This window comes from Mustelus asterias, unplaced genomic scaffold, assembly GCF_964213995.1.
Source record: "Mustelus asterias unplaced genomic scaffold, sMusAst1.hap1.1 HAP1_SCAFFOLD_732, whole genome shotgun sequence".
NCBI lineage: Eukaryota > Metazoa > Chordata > Chondrichthyes > Carcharhiniformes > Triakidae > Mustelus > Mustelus asterias.
In genome coordinates, this window is record NW_027590681.1 from 104,822 (window position 1) to 126,115 (window position 21,294).

At 45.0% G+C, this 21,294-nt stretch overlaps 1 protein-coding gene across 1 annotated transcript in view; it reads right to left on the minus strand.

Moving 5' to 3' along the window:
* Positions 1-21,294, minus strand: part of LOC144487318 (NACHT, LRR and PYD domains-containing protein 3-like) — a 101,407-nt gene that overhangs the window by 10,898 nt on the left and 69,215 nt on the right. Inside the window, exons 7-8 of the mRNA XM_078205397.1 lie at positions 12,295-12,465; positions 3,841-4,011 (exon numbers count right to left, since the gene is read on the minus strand). Of these exons, the coding sequence (XP_078061523.1) occupies positions 3,841-4,011; positions 12,295-12,465 (342 nt within the window). The remainder of the gene's footprint in view (positions 1-3,840; positions 4,012-12,294; positions 12,466-21,294) is intronic.

Sequence of the window (21,294 nt, forward strand, 5' to 3'; positions counted from 1 at the left end):
CTCGAGCATACTCCATCACAGCTGATCTAATTGTAGTCTCAACTCTTTTCCCTGTCGGTCCCCCGTAACCCTTGATTCGCTTCTCATTCCAAAATCATTCTTAACTCAGCCTTGAATATATTCAATGACCCTGCCGCCACTAGTCTCCAGGGAAGATAATTCCACTGACCAGTGACCATCTAAAAAATGAATTTCTCCTCATCTCAGTCTTAAGGGACTGACAATTACATTTTGAAATCTGTCCCCTTGTCCTGGTCTCTCTGACAATAACAGCCTCTCAACAACCACCCTGTCTCATCCCCTCAATGCGGTCACCTTTTAATCTTCTGAACTTTCATAGATATTGCTCCAATCTGCTCAAATTTTCCTCGTAAAATAAACCTCTCCATCCCAGGAATCAGCAGAGTGAACTTTCTCTGTCCTGGTTCTAATACAATTCCATCCTTTTTAAAGTAAAGAGCTCAACACGATGCACATTACTCCAGTTGTGATCTAATGAAGGCCGTGTAAAACTGCAGCAAAACCTTCCTACTCTTCCCTTCCATTCCTATTGCAACAAGAATGTTAGGAAACAGGAGCAGGAGTCATCCATTCTGTCCTTCAAATCCACTCCATCATTCAATGTGACCATGGCTGATCCTCTGCTTCAACACCATTTCCAGCATTATCCCTGCATTCCATGATTCACCAGCATTCTAATGGCAAACAAATACCCCTAATCTCAGCCTAAATAACTGCCCCTTATTCTCAGGCTCTGTCCCAGGTTTCAGACCCTCCAGCAAGGGGAAAAATCGTTTCTGCATCTGGCCTAATGAACCCCGTAAAATGGTGTAGGTTTGAATAAGTTCAGCTATCATTCTCCGAAAAGCCTGAGAATAAAGTGTTTTTGTTCCTCATAGGACAACCATCTGTCCCTGGACCTATTTTAGTGAACCTTCTTTACATGCCAAGTACATCTTTGCTTTGGTCAGGAGACCAAAACTGTACACAATACTCCAGGTTGGTGTCAGCAAGGCTGCATATAATTGCAGGAAGACATCTTTTTCCTCCACTCAAATCCTCTTAGAATAATGGCTAACATACCATGTGTTATCTTAACTGCTCTCATCTTCGCTTTCAGTGCCTCATGAACAAGGACATCAAAATATCTTGAAGTTGTCTTAATTTCTGTTTTTCCTACAAAATTGGATAACCTCACATTTGCTCACCTTGTAGCAAACCCTTGGCCGCTCCCTGAGCCTCTCCACATCCCCTTGAAACATCATTGCATCCTCCTCATAATTCAGATTTCCACCTAGTTTTCTAGTATTCGCAAATTTGGAAATAATATATTTGACCTCCACATCCATATCACTGATATAGATTCTGAATAGCTGAGACCCAAACACTGATCCCTGCCGTACTCCAATAGTTAGAGGCTGTCAACCCAAAATAACCCATTTATTCCAACTCCTTGTTTCTGTCCACTAACCAGTTCTCAATCCATGCTGGTATATTACACACAATCACATGTGCTCCAATTTTCTCTAATAACCTCTTGTGTGAATCATGCAACTATAGAATCCCTAGTGTTGGAGGTCATCATTCGGCCCATCGAGACACTCTGACGGAGAATCTTACCAAGGTCCGCTCCCCACAACATCATAAATTTACTCGGGCTAATCCACCTAATCGACACATCTTGGGAAAATAAGGACAATTTTACCATGGCCAATCCATCTACCATGCATATCTTTGGAGTGTGGGGGGAAACCGGAGCACCCAGAGGAAACACACGCAGACACGGGGAGAATGTAGAAACTCCACACAGTCACCCAAGGCAGGAATTGAACCCGGGCCCCTGTCTGTGGTGCAACAATGCTAACCACTGTGTCACCGTGCCAGCCTTTCATAAATCCATGTTGGCCCTGTCTAATCGTGCCATTAATTTTGAAGTGTTCTGTTATTACCTCCTTTATTATAGATTATTATAGGATTATCCATACTATCAATATCAGACTAATAGATCTGCCATTGCCCGGTTTCCCGTACCCAACATGTTTACGCTGTTAATCCCCCAAACCTACACATCGTGGACACTAACAGGCAATTTAGCATGGCCAATCCACCTAACCTGCACATTGTTTTGGACTGTGGGAGGAAACAGGAGCAAATGGAGGAAACCCACACAGACAAGGGGAGAACATGAAAACTCCACAGACAGTGGCCCAAGGCTGGAATGGATCCGTGTCCCTGATGATGTGAGGCAGCGGTGCCAACCCCGGTGCCACATCTTCGCTTAATCTCATACAGCCTTTGAATTAACAACGGCTGGAACACTTCTGCTGCCGTTTTTCAAATGAAAGGAATGTATCTTTGCTGGAAACGCTGCACATTTGCACATCACCATGTCTAAAACAGCTTGTTTTGTGTTTGGCACTGGAACGTGCTTCTCCAAGAAATTGCTTGAATACATTCTGTGAACTAATCTTCTTTTCAACTTTTGACAATCTGAGCGATTTATACAGTAAGTGGAAGAACCCATAGGAGCACTGACCTACAGAGGGATCTGTGTGTACAAGTCGACAGATCCCTGAATGCGGCAACAGAGGTGGAAGAGGTGGTCAAGAAGGCAGACAGCATGCTTGTCTTCATCGACCGGGGCATTGAGTATAAAAGTTGGGAAGTTACGTTACAGCTGTATGAAACTTTAGTCGGCCACACTTCAATATTGCTTGCAGTTCTGTTCGCCACACTGCCAGAAGGATGTGGATGCTTTGGAGAGGGTGCAAAGAACGTTTATAAGAATGTTGCCAAGTCAAGGAAGGTTAAGTTATGAGGAGAGTGTATAAGCACGGATTGTTTTCACGACAAAAAGGGAGGCTGAGGGGTGAGGTATGCACATTATGAGAGGCATCAATATTTCGTCAGGGTAGTCAGAGACTTTTCTCCACGGTGGAATGGTCAACTACAAGAGGGCACAGGATGAAGGTGAGAGGAATAAAGTTGGGAGGGAGGTGTGTGGGGAAAATTTTCACAGAGAGGCTGGTGGATACCTGGAAGGCATTGCCAATGGATGTGACAGAGGCAGGCATGTTGCCAGGGTCGAATGTGCATCTTGATAGACACATGAACAAGAGACAAACAGGAATAGCAACCACGTATGGGCACTACGTTCTGGACCTGAATAAGGATTAGGAGTCGCCACAGGCTTGGTGGGCTGAAGGGCCTGTTATTGTGCTGTATGATTCTTTGTTCTTCTTCCTATATGAAGATTAAAATCACCGTGATTATTGCAGTATGCTTTTACAAGACACCATTATGTTTCCTATACAGTGTCGGAGATTGTGAATATTGTTAGGGGCCTATAAATGATTCCCACAAGTGATCCTTTAACTTTGGTAAATCTTATTTCTATCCAAACTGATTCTGCATCTTGATCATTGGAAGTAAGTTCACCTCTCGCGACTGTACTGTCATCTGTTACAAACAGCGAGACTCCACCACCATGTTGTGTCCTCCCATTTACTGTCACCTATTCATTCTCCCCCTTTTCACAAATCAATGGATGCTGTGTCCGGGGAGAGCTGTGCAAATCTGAGGAGGAAGAGAGGACCTCAGAGGGTGCACGGAAATATTATTCCCCCACACCCTCGACATTAGGATTTGTGGGACGGACATCCCATTGCTCAGGGAACAGAGAGAGAAGCAACAGGAGTCAGAGGAAAAGCAATTTTTCTTTCATAACTGACGCCAATATTAATGGGCAGAGTTTTTTTTTTTACACAAATACCAGTGGACAAATTGTATTGTTGAATATTCAGTTAATATAAACGCAATCTCACACAGTCTGCTACTTACTGCAGTTTATGTATTTTACAGTCCAGTTTCCTCAGAGCCACAGACAGCAGTTTCACTCCTGAATCTCCAAATTCGTTGGTACCCAGATCCAGATCTATCAGTGAACGGTTTGTACTGAGAGCAGAGACCAGGTCCCCGGCACAAGAATCTGTGAGAGCGTTATCATGGAGACTGGAGATCAGAGAGATAAATAACAGGAATCAAGATAAATCCCCAGTGTTTTTAAGAATAAGATCATTAACAATAGTAATGTGCAGCGCGGGACATTCAAGAAATACAATTTCAGTTCATACAGAAGGTAAAATACTATTGAAGCTGTAAAACTTAAAATATGAATAAAATATGCTGAAAAGTCTCAGTAGGTCAGGCAATATCTGTGAAGATAGAAACAGATTTAGTTTTAGCTATAATTAAAACTTGGAAGGAGCAGTGAATTAAGTTGTTTGAAGTGACAGGTTAAAAATTGGCAAGACATGTTGCATCTTTATAGAACCTTAGTTCGGCCGCACTTGGAATATAATGTTCAATTCTGGTCGCCACACTACCAGAAGGATGTGGAGGCTTTGCAGAGGGTACAGAAAAGATTTACCAGGATGCCTGGTATGGAGGGCATTAGCTATGAGGAGAGATTGAGAAACTTGGTTTGTTCTCACTGGAACGACAGAGGTTGAGGTCCGACCTGATAGAAGTCTACAAGATTATGAGAGGCATGGACAGAGTGGATCGTCGGAAGCTTTTTCCCAAGGTGCAAGAGTCAATTAGGGGGGGAAAGGTTGAAGGTGCGAGGGGGGCAAGTTTTAAAGGAGATGTACGAGGCAGATTTTTTACACAGAGGGTAATGGGTGCCTGGAACGCATTGCCGGGGAAACAAATACGGTAGTGACTTATAAGGAGATGTCTTGACAAATACATGAACAGGATGGGAATAGAGGGATATGGTCCCCGGAAGGTTAGGGGGTTTTAGTTAAGTTGGGCAGCATGGTCAGTGCAGGTTTGGAGGGCCGAAGGGCCTGTTCCTGTCCTGTAATTTTCTTTGTGCTTTGACAGGGAGCTGGGGATGGGCGGGTGAGAAGAAAAGAACAAAATGGAAGTGCTGCAGTGATTACATGTCAAAAAGGCTGATGGTGAAAGGGAAGAACACAGGATTCTCATGTCCTTGCCCTGAGTCACAGGGAGTGACATGGGATAGTCAGTGGCTCACGAATGGAGTGTGCGGTGGGGTTGAAGATGATGAGAGAGAAACCTTTTTCACACTGCCAGTGGTTCGGGTCTGGAATTCACAGCCGGGAAGTGTGGTGGAGGTCGGCTGCATCGAAGCAGTCAAAAAAAAAATAGATGATTATTTGAGTAGAAACAATGAGCAAGGAGACGAGAAAAAGGCTGGAGAATGACACACATTCCCAATGCTAATTTAGTGAGCTGGTGCAGACACGATGGGCCAAATGGCCTCATTGTGCACCGTAACAATCCTGTGAAGATAATGGTTGTAAATGCATCATTATTTCAGCTGGAAGTTGGTGATGTTGCAGTGTGGACAGTGTTAGTAGCCATAGTCCTCAATAAAATATTAACTCTCCAATAGAGAGAGACAATTTGTTACATGTAGCTTCAGGGACACAACTGAGTAAATGTGGGGCAATGGGAGGAGGTGGGACTCCATGAACCCCACAGCCGGTACGAGGACCAAACACTCAACATTAGCATCATTCTACATCCCACTCGAGACACCGAGCCAACTGAACTAACCAACTCCACACATAGCCAGAACGGGCACATTAATGTCTGACAGATGAGGGAAATCCGTCCACTCAGGCTGCACAGGCAGAATCACAGAATTGTTACAGAGCAGAAGGAGGCCATTCGGCCCATTGTGTCTGCGCTGACTCTCCGAATGAGCAACTCACTAAGTGTCATTCCCCCACCTTCTCCCCGTAACCCTGTGCATTCCAGAGCTTCACCACTGGCTGCAGGGGAAGGCCCCATTTTGACAATGCTGGCACCAGATTGAAAGGCAGCCAGCGGTATTTTTAAAGGCTCTGAAGGGAGCAGTGAGGGAGCCCTGGTTAATGAACAAAGGGCTAAAATGGCAGAAGGCAGATTGAACCCAATTCGCTTAACACTTTCCTGCAAATTCTCACGGCTATATTGGAGGGAGGTTCTGTAACCTCATGACTGGACTTGTGGAGATCTCTTACATCAACCCAAGCAAGTCTGGATAGAAACTGCCGAGGGCCGGAGCAGGTAGCACGTGGCTGCAGTGAGGCAAACGGATCAATAACCTGATATGTTCTGACAAGGCGAGTGTTAAACTTACAGGCTGATCTGTGAATAAGGATGAAAGAGAAATTGTGGAAAGAACATCTCCAGCCAGACACTGGCAATGTCCAAACAGCAGCATCAATCTTCAGGAACATGACAGCCTCTCTGTGAAGGATGAATGGACACCGCTCCACAATCACCAGGCAGGAGTGTTCCCTTCCTGTTGGGGAACACTTCAGCGGTCACAGGCATTCAGCCTCTGATCTTCGGGTAAGCGTTCTCCAAGGCGGACTTCACGACACATGACAACGCAGAGCCGCTAAGCAGAGACTGAAAGCCACGTTCTCCACACGACGACGGCCTCAACCGGGATCTTTTGTTCATTTCACACTATCTGTAACCCCCATGACTTGGCTGGGCTTGCAAAATCTCACTAACTGTCCTGTCTCGAGACAATACATATCTCTTTAACCTGTGCTTAACCCTCTCTCCACTCACATTGTCTGTACCTTTAAGATTTGATTACCTGTAAAGACTCGCATTCCAACCATTATTTTGTAAATTGAGTCGGTGTCTTTATAGCCCTGTTTGTGAACAGAACTCCCACTTACCTGACGAAGGCATGACGCTCCGAAAGCTAGTGCCTTTTGCTGCCAAATAAACCTGTTGGACTTTAACCAGGAGTTGTGAGACTTCTTACTTCGGAACAGTCTGCAGGACATGTTGGAATGTGCATTACCCTCTAACATTCTTTACTCTCTCACACAAAAGAACAGCTGTGCTGAATGCCAGACGGGCGTGCACCTCTGAAGATGAGGAGGGGTCGTCAGAGGATGGACTGTCATATTATTCCCCATAATGTCCGCCAGAGCAGGTACTGTCTCACACGAGTAGCAAAGGGTTTACAATCTGGCAGCACAGGGCAGAACACACAAACCCGAGCAGCTGATGGAGGCAGTAATAGCTGAGTTCACTCAGACTTTTGAGAGGACAGGTCATTGTCAGCTTCAGGAAGATGAAACGTGACTGGGGTCTCTAACAAGGCGGTAAATACTGGAGCTGCAGCATAAGGTATTTTACAATCATTTGGAGTTTCCACAGCCTATGTGAATCCATACGCAAAGGATGGAGGAGTCAATCCAGGCCAGCAGTGTTACCATGTCTCAGGTATGAGCACAAATAGCATCCTCTACAGAAAGATTGGTGACCTTCATGGAGAGTCACATACAGCCTATCACCCACAGGAAATACACATGAACCTGCATGTTCTCACCAGCTCCATGAGCTCTGTGGAACACGGGCTGCGGGAGGGGTGGGAAAATGTGCCTGGAGTAACTGCCAGGACCTCCCCAGCTGAACAGGGAGGGTTCAAATTACCCTGAATGTATATAGTAGCGGCTGCCTACAGCATTTGGGAGCTCCTCTCAGGATGCCCCTGGTGTGGGCAGTGGGTCCCCTTCTGCTCCGTCTGTGACACCAGCACCTCACGAAGCTATGATGACAGAGACAACTCCAGCATCTGTGCAGAGGACTCGCAGTCGGCCGGATCCTTCCAGGACTCAGGAAATCCGAGGACAAGGGACACGGTCATCGAAACTCTCAGAGGACAAAGGTAAAGATCCTACCTGCAGCTCAGTGGAAGGTGCGTGGATGGCAGTTGTTGTCACGGTGGGGTTCCTTCCTTGGGTTTCACAGGGCTACATTTTGCTGTTGCTTGTCACTTTGTTATGTATGTATTTTCAGTAAATTCAGAGATGGAGCACCACGAAGAAAATCCTTCACCTTATTACTGTGTCTTTAACAGTTCACTGGGAATGTGAGATGGGAAATACAGCACTGAATGAGGTCAATACAATTCCAATGCCTTTGTTTCATGTAGTGACGGCTCCAGGGAAATTATAAAACATTCACAGAAACAGCAACAGGTCTGCAGAAGGTGAAGGATTTATTACACTGAATGGCTGTGTGAGTCAAGGTTCGTAGAAAGTATATCTGCATTACTGAATCTCCATCCTCCCTGACACATATCCCATGGCTGTGTGAGTGTGACTCATGCAAAACATGTCTGTATCACTGAATCTCGATCCTCCCGGACATATTCCATGTTCCCTGGCCTGTGGTCCATGGGGTTCCTCATCATAAAGCATTGGTCAACATCGCACTTGTTCAAAGTCACACTTTGTTCAAAGCTTCTCCATTTTAACTCCAGGTTATAGAGAACAGCACAACACCAGGACATTTGAGACCCTTGCTGGGTATATTGAAGGGCTCCATCAGATCTATCTTTAGAATTTCTCTGGTCTGCCCAATGGTCACTCAAGTTGCCCTGTAGCAGCTGTTGTCTCTCGTCTGTAACTGTGTTTGGGCACAATTACCCATCCCCTCAGTGGGTAGCACTGGTCTTTCTTAATTCTTTCAAGGGATGATGGTGTCACGGGCAATGCCAACACTTGTTCCCATTCACAATTGCCCTTGAGAAGGGGATGTTGAACCATCTTCTTAAATTCTGAAGACCCTCTGGTACAATGCCGTTAGGAAGGGACATCCAGGATCATGATCTCACAGTAGTGATGGAAAAGCAATATATTCCAAGTCAGGTTGGTGTCTGGCGTGGGAGGGAATCTGATCGTGGCTGGAGTTCCCATTCTTCTGATATTCTTGACAATCTAGGAGATAGAAAAGTCTTCCTATTTTCTGTCACCTAACCAGCACTTTGATGGGAGAGTAACAATGGAACTTTATGTGCCTGTAGAAGAGAGCACGAAACGTCAGGAAATGAACTACAAATGGTGGCAGTGTCCAGATCTTGCCATCCTTACACCGAGAAGCAGCTGCACTGGAGCTGGGAGATCAACAGGCAGGGTGGGAAATCGCTAATTGTGATATTGGTTGTGAAGCTGAGAATGAGCGGTTGAATGGATGGGCACAGGAGACCGTCCGGCACCTGCAACACATAGAGCTTGTGTGCCCATCACTGGTCACATGGAACCGGCTGAAGGACGTGTTGGAATGTACATTTTGTTACAAACTATGTCTTGAAGAAATGAATTGAATATTGAAGGATATTGAATTCGATGATCAGCCATGAACAAAATAAATGGTGGAGCAGGGTCGAGGGGCCGAATGGCCAACTCCTGCTTCTAGTTTCTATTTTAATCATGTTTCCATGCAGGTTAGGTTATCGGCACCGTGCTATCTGTAGCTGGTTTCCTTTATTGTCACTGAAGCAGTATAATTGACATCATGTTGATTTTAATCTGGACTAATGCAGTGTTCTGTTGTTTCATTGTTCCCCTGCGATGGCAGAGTAGACCTTGATTGCGGGTGATTGACAGGTTATGTCATGTGACTGAGGGACAGCTATATTTCACAGAGCATTGTAGTTTTTATTTTCCTTTCAGAAGCTGCTTCACGTTAAGACAAACAGCAATGTTGTTTTCCTCTCCGAATTTAGAGATTTTGCTGTTTGAGTGCTGGAAGCTGCCAGAGACTGGGGTTACCTCTCTGTGGTTGGGCTGTTCGGAGGTAACATCCTTCTCTGAAACAATTGTCGGTTGGCTGTCCAGAAGTGTTAAAAATCTGGAAATCGGCAACATGTGAACATACTTGTTTTTGTGTGAACTGATGTTGGAGAAGGGTGTATGTCTGTGGGTATTGCTTTATATTGGAACAACAGAGATAGCTAGCTGTTAAGAGTTATACTGTGTCATGTTTAATCTTGCAATTGGTAAAGGTTATGCTAATTCTTGTTGGTATATTCTAACTGCATTCTTAAATAAACTGTGTTTGATAAAAGCATCCTAGTGGGTCACTTGATTCATACCTGGAGTGAAACACCCCGTGCTCATCAATGCCAAAATCAAGTGTAAAACCAAGGGTCCAGGCTAACTTCACAAAACACCTTGGAGATTCTGGCTTGTGTCTTAACAATTGCCTCCATTCACTCTTTTCTCTTCCTCACAAATCAAGGGTTGTGTGACTGGGGGAACATCAGTCCCCCTGTGAGCATGTGATAGGTCCTCATAGAGTCACCGTCACATTATTCCCCCACACCCAGGGCACACAAATGAATGTGATTGACATTCCATTGTATTGGCATCAGAGAGAGAGAAATAACAGGAATCAATGAAAATTTAGGTTCTGGTTCATAACTTCCAACCCCTGGGCCTTTATAGAGTTTTTCAGCACAGAAAGAGGCCCTTCGGCCCATCGTGTCTGTGTCAGCCATCAAGCACCAATCTATTCTAATCCATTTCCAGCACTTGCTCCATAGCCTTGTCTGCTGCGGCATTTCAAGTGCTTGTCTGAATACTTCTTAAATGTTGCGAGTGTTCCTGACTCCACCACCCTTTCAGACAGTGAGATCCAGATTCCCACCATCCTCTGGGTGAAAAAACTTTTCCACAGAACCATAGAATCCCCACTGTGCAGAAAGCGACCAATCGCCCCATCGACTCTCCACTGAGTCTCCGAAAAAGCATCTTAACCAGGCCCACACAGCTGCTTAACACTGGACATTAACCATGGCAAATCCACCGAAACTGCACATCTTCACACACTAAGGGATAATTTAGCATGGTCGATCAACCTAAGGTACATATCTTTGGACTGTGGGAGGAAACCAGAGTACCTGACAGAAACCCACACACATGGGGAGAACATCCAAACTCCATAGACAGTCACCCGAGGTCGGAATTAAACAAATGTTCCTGACGTTGTGAGGCAGCAATGCTAACCATTGTGTCATCTTCAATTATCCTCTGAAACTTCAGCCCAATGCCTTAAATCTATGCCCCTGGTAACTGACCCCTAAAACAAAGGGGAAAGGTTTATTTCTATAATTTGATACAACTCCACATGGTCGTCCCCCAGCCTTCCCTGTCTGAAAAAAACAACAGGAGCATTGACATACAGATGGATCTGTGCGTACTTGTCCACTGATCCCTGAAAGTGGTAACACAGGTGGATAACTTGGTCAACAAGGCATGCAGCATTCTTGCTTCATTGGCCAGGGCATCGAGTATAAATGTTGGCAAGTTATGTTAGTATTTAACTTTAGTTAGGCCCTATATGGAATATTGCGTGCCGTGCTGATCGCCAGACAACCAGAAGGATGTGGATGCTTTGGAGAAGGTGCAAAGAACGTTTACAAGGATGTTGCCTGGGTCTGGTTAAGGTATGAAGAGAAGCTGAATAAATTCGGATTGTTTTCACTGGAAAGTCGGAGGCTGAGGGGCGACATGATAGAGGCATATATATGGTTCATAGTTGGAGTCTTTTCCCCAGTGTAGAAATGTCAACCACAAGACGGGATATTTTGAAGGCAAGATAGGGAATGTTGAGAAGCGACGTGTGGAGAAAATTTTCACATAGAGGGTGGTGGGTGCCTCAAGTGCACATCCACTGAATTTGACGGAAGCAGGCATGTTCCCAATTTTCAAGGTTTATCTTGATTGAAACATGAACGGGAGATGAACCGAGCAATAGAAACCGCGTATGAGCAATAAGTATTGGGTCTGAATAAGAATGAGGAGTCGCCAAAGGCTTGGTGGGCCGAAGGGCCTGTTACTGTGCTGCATGGCTCTTTGTTCTTCTTTGTACATGAATGTTAAAATCACCTGTGATTATTGCAGTATGTTTTTACAAACCCCATTATTTATCCTGTGCATTGAGTCGGATATTCTGAAAATTGTTAGGGGCCTCTGAATGATTCCCACAAGTGATCTTTTAACATTGTTAATTCTTAACTCTACCCAAACTGATACTGCATCTTGATCATTTGTACTAAGTTCACCTCCCGCTACTGTACTGACGTCCGTTACTCACAGCCAGACCCCACCACCATGTCCTGTCCTCCATTTAATGTCATCTATTCACTCTCCCCCTTTTCACAAATCAATGGACGCTGCGTCGATGGAGAGCTGTGCACATCTGGGGAGGAGGAGGGTTCTCCCTCAGGTGGTGAAACATAACATTATTCCCCCACACGCTCGACATAAGGATTTATGGGACTGACATCCCATTGCTCAGGGATCAGGGAGAGAAGCAACAGGAATCAGAGGAAAGGCAATTTTCCTTATTCATAACTGACGCCAATAGTAATAGGCAGAGTTGTTAATACAAATACCCGTGGTGAAATTATACTGTTGAATATTCAGTTATTATAGACAAAATCTCACACAGTCTGGTACTTACTCCAGTTTCTGTATTTTACAGTCCGGATTCCTCAGAGCCACAGACAGCAGTTTCACTCCTGAATCTCCCAGTTTATTGTAACCCAGATTCAGATCTATCAGTGAGCGGTTTGTACTGAGAGCAGAGGCCAGGTCCTCGGCACAAGCATCTGTGAGATCGTTACCAGACAGACTGTAGATCAGAGAGAGAAAAATAACAGGAATCAGGGCAAATCCACAGTGTTTTTAAGAATAAGATCATTAACAATAATAATGTACAGCGCGGGACATTCAAGAAACACAACTTCAATTCGTACAGAAGGCAAATTTCTATTGATGCTGTAAATCTGAAATATGAATAAAATATGTTGGAAACTCTCAGAAGGTCAGGCAATATCTGTGAAGAGAGAAACAGATTTAGTTTCAGTTCAATTACATAAACTTAGACATTGGAAATATCAGTGAATTAAATTGTTTTGAGTGACAGGGAGCTGGGGATGGACGAGTGACAAGGAAAGGACAAAATGGAAGTGCCGGAGTGATTAAATTACAAAAAGGATGATGGTGAAAGAGAAGAGAACAGAATTCCCATGTTCTTATCCTGAGTCACAGGGAGGGGCATGGGATGGTCAGTGGCTCAGGAATGGAGTGTGTGGTGGGGTTGAAGATGATGAGAGAGAAACCTTTTTCACACTGCCAGTGGTTCGGGTCTGGAATTCACAGCCGGGAAGTGTGGTGGAGGTCGGCTGCATCGAAGGAGTCAAAAAGGAATAAGATGATTATTTGAATATAAACAATGAGCTCGGATATGAGAAAAAGGCTGGAGAATGACACAAATTCCTAATGCTAATTTGGTGACCTGGTGCAGACACGATGGGCCAAATGGCCTCATTGTGCTCCGTAACAATTCTGTGAAGATAATGTTTGGAAATGTATCGATATTTCAACTGGAAGTTGGTGTCGTTGCAGTGTGGACACTGTTAGTAGCCATAGTCCTCAATGAAATGTTAATATTTCTCTCCAATAGAGAGAGATAATTTGTTACATGTAGCTTCAGGGACACAACTTAGTAAACGTGGGGCAATGGGAGGAGATGGGACTCCATGAACCCCACAGTCAGTACAAGGGCCCAACCCACAACATTAGCATCATTCTACATCACACTCTGGGCACCAAACCAACTGAACTAACCAACTCCACAATATTGCCAGAACCGGCACATTAATGACTGACAGGCGAGGGTAATCTGTCCACTCAGGCAGCACATGCAGAATCACAGTATTGTTACTGAGCAGAAGGAGGCCATTCGGCCCATTGTGTCTGCACTGACTCTCCAAATGAGCGATTAACTAAGTGTCATTCTCCCACCTTCCCCCAAAACCCTGTGCATTCCAGAGCTTAGCCTCTGGCTGCAGGGAAAGGAGCCATTTTGGCAAAGCTGGCACGACATTTAAATACAGCCAGCGGCACTTTTAAAGGCCCTGAAGGGAGCAGTGAGGGAGCCCTGGTTAATGAACAAAGGGCTGAAAATGGCAGACGGCAGATTAAACCCAATTCGCTGACACTTCCCTGGAATTTCTCAAGGCTATATCGGTTTGGAGGGAGGTTCTGTTCCCTCAGGACTGGAGGAGGAGACCTGTCACATCAACCCAATCAAGTCTGGATAGAAACTGCCGAGGGCCAGAGCAGGCAGCACGTGGCTGCAGTGAGGCAAAAGGATCAATAACTTGATATGTTCTGACAAGGTGAGGGTTAAACTTACGGGCTGATATGTGAATAAGGATGAAAGAAGGAATTGTGGAAAGAACATCTCCATCCAGACACTGGCAATTTCCAGAGAGCAGCATCAATCTTCAGGAACATGGCAGCCTCTCTGTGAAGGGTTCCGGTCAGTCAGAGATGATTGCTGCACTGCCGACCCTGAGTGACCATCCTGGTGGTCCCATGATGGGCAGTCTGGCAGCACCATAGGCCTGTGTGTGTCTTTGATGTGTGAGTAACAATGGAAATTGATGTGCTTGTAGAAGACAGCACACAGCGTCAGAAAAGGAGCCAAGAGTGACACTGTCTGGATTGTGTCATCCTTATGCCAATGGACGATGAATTGCTGGAGCTGGGAGACCTGGATGCTGGGTGGGCAATCGCTGATGGTGAAATGGGTTGTGGGTCCAGAGAGAGTGAGTGAGTAAATGGATGGGCACAGGAGAAACTCTGCTGCTGAGTCCATAACTTTGGGGCTTGTGTGTCTTCCATTGGTCACATGGAGCTCTGGGTTAGGAACAGTCTGCAGGACATGTTGGAATGTGCATTACCCTCTAACATTCTTCACTCTCACACAAATCAACAGCAGTGGTGAGCGGGAGACGGGCGGCACCTCTGAATATGAGGAGGGATCATTAGAGGATGGATTGTCATAGTATTCCACACAACGACCGCCAGAGCAGATACTGTCTCACACGAGAAAGAAAGGGGTTACAATCTCGCAGAACATGGCAGCACACGCAAACGCGAGCAGCTCATGACGGCAGCAATAGCTGAGTTCACTCACACTCTTGAGAGGACAGGTCAGTATTTCGAGTCTTTAACAAGGCGGCAGATACTGGAGCTGCAGCGTAAGGTATTTTAACATCCAGTGGCGTTTCCAAAGGCTCTGTGCATCCACACGAAAAGGATGGTGGAGTCAATCCAGGCCAGCAGTGTTACCATGTCTCAGGTATGAGCACAAATAGCATCTTCCACAGAGAGAATGGTGACCTTCATGGAGAGTCACATCCAGCCTATCACCCACAGGAAATACACATGAACCTGCAGGTTCTCACCACCTCCATGAGCTCTGTGGAACACGGGCTGTGGGAGGGGTGGGAAAATGTGCCTGGAGTCACTGTCAGGACCTCCCCAGCAGAGCAGGGAGGGTCCCGTTTGCCCTGAATGGATAGAGGAGCGGCTGCCTGCAGCATTTGGGAGCTCCTCTCAGGATGCCCCTGGTGTGGGCAGTGGGTCCTCTTCTGCTCCGACTGTGACACAAACACCTCACGAAGCTATGATGACAGAGCCAACTCCAGCATCTGTGCAGAGGACCCGCAGTCGGCCGGATCCTTCCAGGGCTGAGGAAATCCGAGGACAAAGGCCACGGTCATCGAAATTCCTGGAGGAGGGAGGTAATGATCCTGCCTGTAGGTCAGCGATTGTCATGGCTGGATTGCTTCCTTGGGTTTCATGGGGTTATACATTGTTGCTATCGGTGACTTTGTTATGTGTGTGTTTTCAATGAATCCAGAAATGGCGCACCACTAAAAAAATCCTTCGCCACATTTCTGGGTATTTAACATTTCACTAGGAATGTGAGATGGGAAGTACAACACTGAATGAGGCCAATACAATTCCAATGCCTTTGTTTCATGTAGTGACCACTCCAGGGAAATTGTAAAACATTCACAGAAACAGCAACAGGCCTGCAGAAGGTGAAAGATTTATAGACTGAATGGCTGTGTGAGTGTGACTTATGCAAAACATGTCTGTATCACTGAATCTTGACCCTCCCTGACATAGACCCCATGACCTTGGCTGTCCTCCATTTGGTTCCTCAGAATGAAGCATCTGGTCAACATTGTATGCCATCACACTTTGTTCAAAGCTTCTCCACTCTGACTCCAGGTTGAATAGGACAGAGCACAATACCAGGACAACTGAGACCCTTGTTGGATATATTGAAGGGTTCCAACAGATCTATCTTTAGAATTCTTCTGGTCTGCTCAATGGTCACTTTAGTTGCCTTGTTGCAGCTGATGTGTTTCTCCTCTGTAACTGTGTTTGGGTTACACACAGACACAATTACTCATTCCTTGTGGGTAGCGCTGGTCTTAATTTGTTCGTGAGATGATGGTGTCACGGGGAATGCCAACACTTGTAGCCCATTCCCAATTGCCCTTGAGAAGGTGGTGGAGAGCCATCTTCTTAAATTCTGCAGCCACCTGGTGCAATGCTGTTAGGAAGGGACATCCAGGATTATGATGCCATAGTAGTGACGCCAACGCAGTATTTTCCAAGTTAGGATGGTGTGTGGCTTGGAAACGAATCTGAAGCTGGTTGGTGTTCCATTCTTCTGATATCCTTGCCCATCTAGGTGATAGATGGCACATAATTGGAATATGATGTCTCAGGAAATTTGGTGAGTTGCTGCAGTCCACATTGTGTGTGGTGCACACAGCTGCCACAGTGTGTCAATGGTGGAGAGAGTCAATATTTAATTTGGTGAATGGCCTGCTGATCCAGTGGGCTCCTCTGCCATGGATGAGCTTCTTGAGTGTTTCTGAAGCTGCACTCATTCCAGCAAGATGAGCGGATTCCATCACACTGCTGACTGGTGCCTTGCAGATGGAGGACAAGCATTTGCGAACTCCCACGCTCTGATCTACTCTTGGAGCCATAGTATTCACAGTTCAGTGTCTGTTCAATGTTCCCATCCAAGCTGATGATGGTCGAGGATTCTGCGATGGTGCTGCCATTCAATGTAAGGGGAATATGGTTAGATTACCTTCTGTTTGAGATCGTCCTTGCCTGGCACACACCATCCTGCACGTGAAGCGTTACTTGCTATTCATCAGGTTAAGCCTGAATGTTCTTCAGCCCTTAGCTCCGATGAAGAGTCATCCAGACACGAAGCGTTAGCTGTTCTCTCTCCACAGATGCTGTCAGACGTGCTGAGGTTTCCCAACATTTTCTGTTTTGTTCAGGTGTTGCTGTTTGTTGATATAGATTGCTTCAATATCTGAGGAATTTTGATCAGTACTGAGCATTGTACAATCATTAGTGAGCATCCTCACTTCTGACCTTGATTTTGGTATGATTGAGCTCGGTCTATCATATGCTGCTTCCGCTCTCTGGTCTGCAAGTGGCCGTGTGCTCGAACTTCACCAGGTTCACATCTCATTTTTAGATAAACCCAAGTCGAATATGTTAATATATGTAAAGACAATTAGCCATAGTAACACTGTACTGATTGCTGGGAAAAGCCGCTGTAATCTTCCTCTAACTGAAAGAGTACAGTTCGCCACTCCTGTCTGGCTCACAGATAACTTCATATCCATGCTGCCATTGCCTGTTTTATTTCATGGTCTTCATTTTTGCTGCCAAGCTGGTTATGTGTCTATTAATAGCGGACAGCGTTTCTAACACGAATATTGATAGCTATAGATACTTCTATTGTAGTATCAATATTTGTGTTATTAAAAACACTGCCCATTATTAATAGTGATATAATTCTGACTATTCTGACTGTGATTATTACCGTTGGCAGCTGAGCTGAGCCTTGAGTTCATAAATCCATGAGTTCATAAGATACAGGAGCGGAATTAGGCCATTCGGTCCATCGGGTCCACTCCGCCATTCGATCCTGGCTGATATGCTCCTCATCCCCATTTTCCTACCATCTCCCCATAACCCTCCAAACCCATTACCAATTAAAAATCTGTCCAAATCCTTCGTAAATTTACTCACTGTCCCAGCGTCCACCGCAATTTGGGGTAGCGAATTCCACAGATTCAGAACCCTTCGGGAGAAGTAGTTTCTCCTCAACTCTGTTTTAAGTTTGCCACCCCTTATCCTAAGACAAGGACTTCTCGTCCTAGAATGCCCCACCAGCGGAAGCTACTTTATCCGTACTTTGTATCATCTTCTACCTTTCAATTTGACTCCCCTCATTCTTCTAAATTCCACAGGGTATGGGCCGAAACTGTTCAATCTCTCTTCATACGACAAACCCCTTACCTCTGGAATCAATCTAGTGAACCTCTTCTGAACTGCCTCCAATACCACTACATCTTTCCTCAAAGAACTATGCACAATACTCCAGGTGCGGCCTCACCTTGTATAGTTGTAAAAATACTTTGTTACTTTTATATTCTATTCCTTTAGCGACAAATGCCAACATTTCATTCACTTACTTCATTATCTGTTATAGCTACATGCTAGTTTTCTGGGGCTCATGAACGAGGACATCCATATTCCTCTGCACCGAAGCACCCTGAAGTCTCTCCCCATTTAGATAATAAGTCGCCTTGCCATTTTTCCAACCAAAATGCACGACCTCACACTTATTCACGTTCAAGTCCATCTGCCACATTTTGGCCCACTCTCCTAACCTATCTATATCCATTCTTATTTCTGCATTGTAACTTACTGTCCCGCCTCCTGGGGTGTAAGAGGTCCTGGGCTGTAAACTCTGGAAATCCCTTCCTAATCCTCTCCACCTCGATCTCTGCCTTCACTTTTAAAATGATCCTTCAGCTCCGTTTAACACATATTTGAGAGTGAATCCCTCGGGATAAAACTCATCAGATTTCAATGTCATTGTTTAACTGCCTTTCCGATATACTGCAGTTTTATACTTTTAATGAAACTGAGAAGCTTACAGACTTAAACATCTATAATCTGAATGACAAATTAAATAGTTTGAACATGTGACGTCCCATCTATGGTATTTCTATAAGCATTTAATTGTTTTGTTCATCTTTTTTTTCTGATGAATGCTTTGAGAGTAATTATAAATGAATAATTAAAACTTTCACTTCTGAATCTTGCTGTTTATTGTAATTCAGGTTCGACACATCACTGACTGGTTTGTACTGAGTGCGGAGGTGAGAATATCTGTGGCTGTTATGCTCCGACCTGGAGGTCAGAGAGGGAAAGATTACAGGAACCAGAGTAAATCCGTGGTGTTTAACAACAACACTAATACTGATAGGAATGATGTGTAGTGATTAGTAATGACACTATTACTCACACTGATAATAATTTACCGTGTTAGACATCCAATTATTATAAACAATCTCACAAAGATTACAAAGGAATATAGTTGTGGTTGTTGGACCATCTGCAAGATGCAGTGCAACAACTCACCATGGTCCATTACACAGCACCTTCCAAACTGGTGATTTATGTCCCTGGAAGGACAATGGCAGCAGATGAACGGAAACATCACCACCTGACCGTTCCTTTCCAAGATACACGCCATCCTGACTTGGAAACATATCACCGTTCCTTCACAGTGACTGGGTCAAAATCCTGGGACTCTCTTCCTCACAGCATTGTGGGTGCACCTACACCACATGAGTACCTACATGCAATGACAGTCATATAATAATGTGCAGAGTCGTTTTCCAAGCAATTGATATGAGTTTAATTCCCAGCTTTCTCAGTTTGTTGGAGTGGGTGAAGAGAGGGTCATCTTATCTCCAGGAAGTCACAGCAGGAATTTCTCAGGGGAGTGCCCTAGGCCCAACCATCTTCAGCTGCTTCATCAATTACACTTCCTCCATCATCAGGTCAGATGTGGACGTGTTTGATGATGTCTGCACAACGTTCAGCACCATGCTCAACTCCGCAAGACAGTGATGCAGGACCTGTCCATCTGTAGCAAGACTTGAACAATATTAAGGGAAGGGCTCACAAGTGCCAGATGATGACTATTTCCACCAAGAGAGAATACAGTCATTTCCCTTTACGTTCAATGGGATTATCATCCCCATGAATCCCCAACTATAAACATCTTGGGTGTTACCATTGATCAGAAACAGGTGAGCCAGATCAATACTGTGGCTATAAGAGAAGGTTAAATGAAAGGATTTCTGCACAGAGTAACTCACCTCCTGACTTCCCAAGAAATTTCGAACATCAACAAGACACATGTCAGGAATTTGATTGAATACCATCCACTTGTCTGCATGAGTGCAGCTCAAGATTCAGGAAGCTCGCCACCATCCAGGATAACTCTGCTTGTTGACTGGTACATCACCCACCTCCTTCAACATTCATTTCATCCACCACAGAGATATAGAGCTAGCAGTGTGTACCATCTGCAAGATGCAGTGCAACAATTCCCAATGGCCCGTTACACAGCACCTTCCAAACTTGTGATTTCTATCCCTAGAAGGACAAGAGCAGCAGATAAATGGAGCCATATCCACCTGGAAGTTCCCTTCAAAAGATACACATCATCCTGACGTGGAAATATATCGCCGTTCCTTCACAGTGACTGGGTCAAATGTCCTGGGATTCTCTTTTTCACAGCACTGTGGGTGCACCTACACCACAGGAGTCCCTAAATGTAATGTTGGTGATATACGAGCGAGCATAGTTGCTTTCCAAGCAGTTAATACGGTTTTAATTCCCAGCTACCTCAGTTTGTTGGAGTGGATGAAGAGGGGTCCAGGAGGTAGTAACCACAACCGAAAAGAGTGGGTCAATCCAATTTACTCAAGTCTGCGGCTCCAGCCTGGAGCAGTAGTGTTAAACTTAGCTGAGGTTGGAGGGTCAGTTGATCATTCAGCTACTCTGAGCCGGCCCACGCTGAGTTTAAAAGGGAAATGGTGAATCTAATAGTGACACAGAGGAAACTAAATTCATTGGTTGGTGAAAAGAATTGCCGTTTGCGACTGGCTTTATATTGCTGTAAATTGGAAGAAGCAACAGAAAGGGTCAATGGCGGGTCTGCTGTTGATGTGGTGGACATGGATATTCAAGAGTCATCTGATGCAGTGACACAACAGACTTGAGGCAGAAGCTCATAAAATAAATGGGAAAGTAGCAACGTGAATACAAAATTGGATGAATAAAGAGTAATGGATATTTTTAAGGCTGGAGGATGTCTGTAGTGGAGAACCCTGGCGGTCAGTATTGGAATCCTTGCTTTTCCCTGATATATATGAATGATCTAGTTGTTTGCAGTCTTGAGGAACATTTCAAAATTTGTTGATCGCGGAAGTCTTTGAGGCATCGGAAACTGTGAGGAATGGAGCTTGGGACTGAAAAACGGACCATGATGGAGTGCGCAGGTAGGGGCAGATTAAGTTCAATGCAGAGACGGGTGAGGTAATACTTTCAGGAAACATGTGCATGAGCAAGAAATATAAAATAATCGGTAGAATTGTTCACGGAGTGCAGGATCAGAGGGACTGGATATACATGTGCCTCGATCATTGCCGTTGGCAGAGTAAGTGTAGGTAGCAGTTAATAAAGAATACTG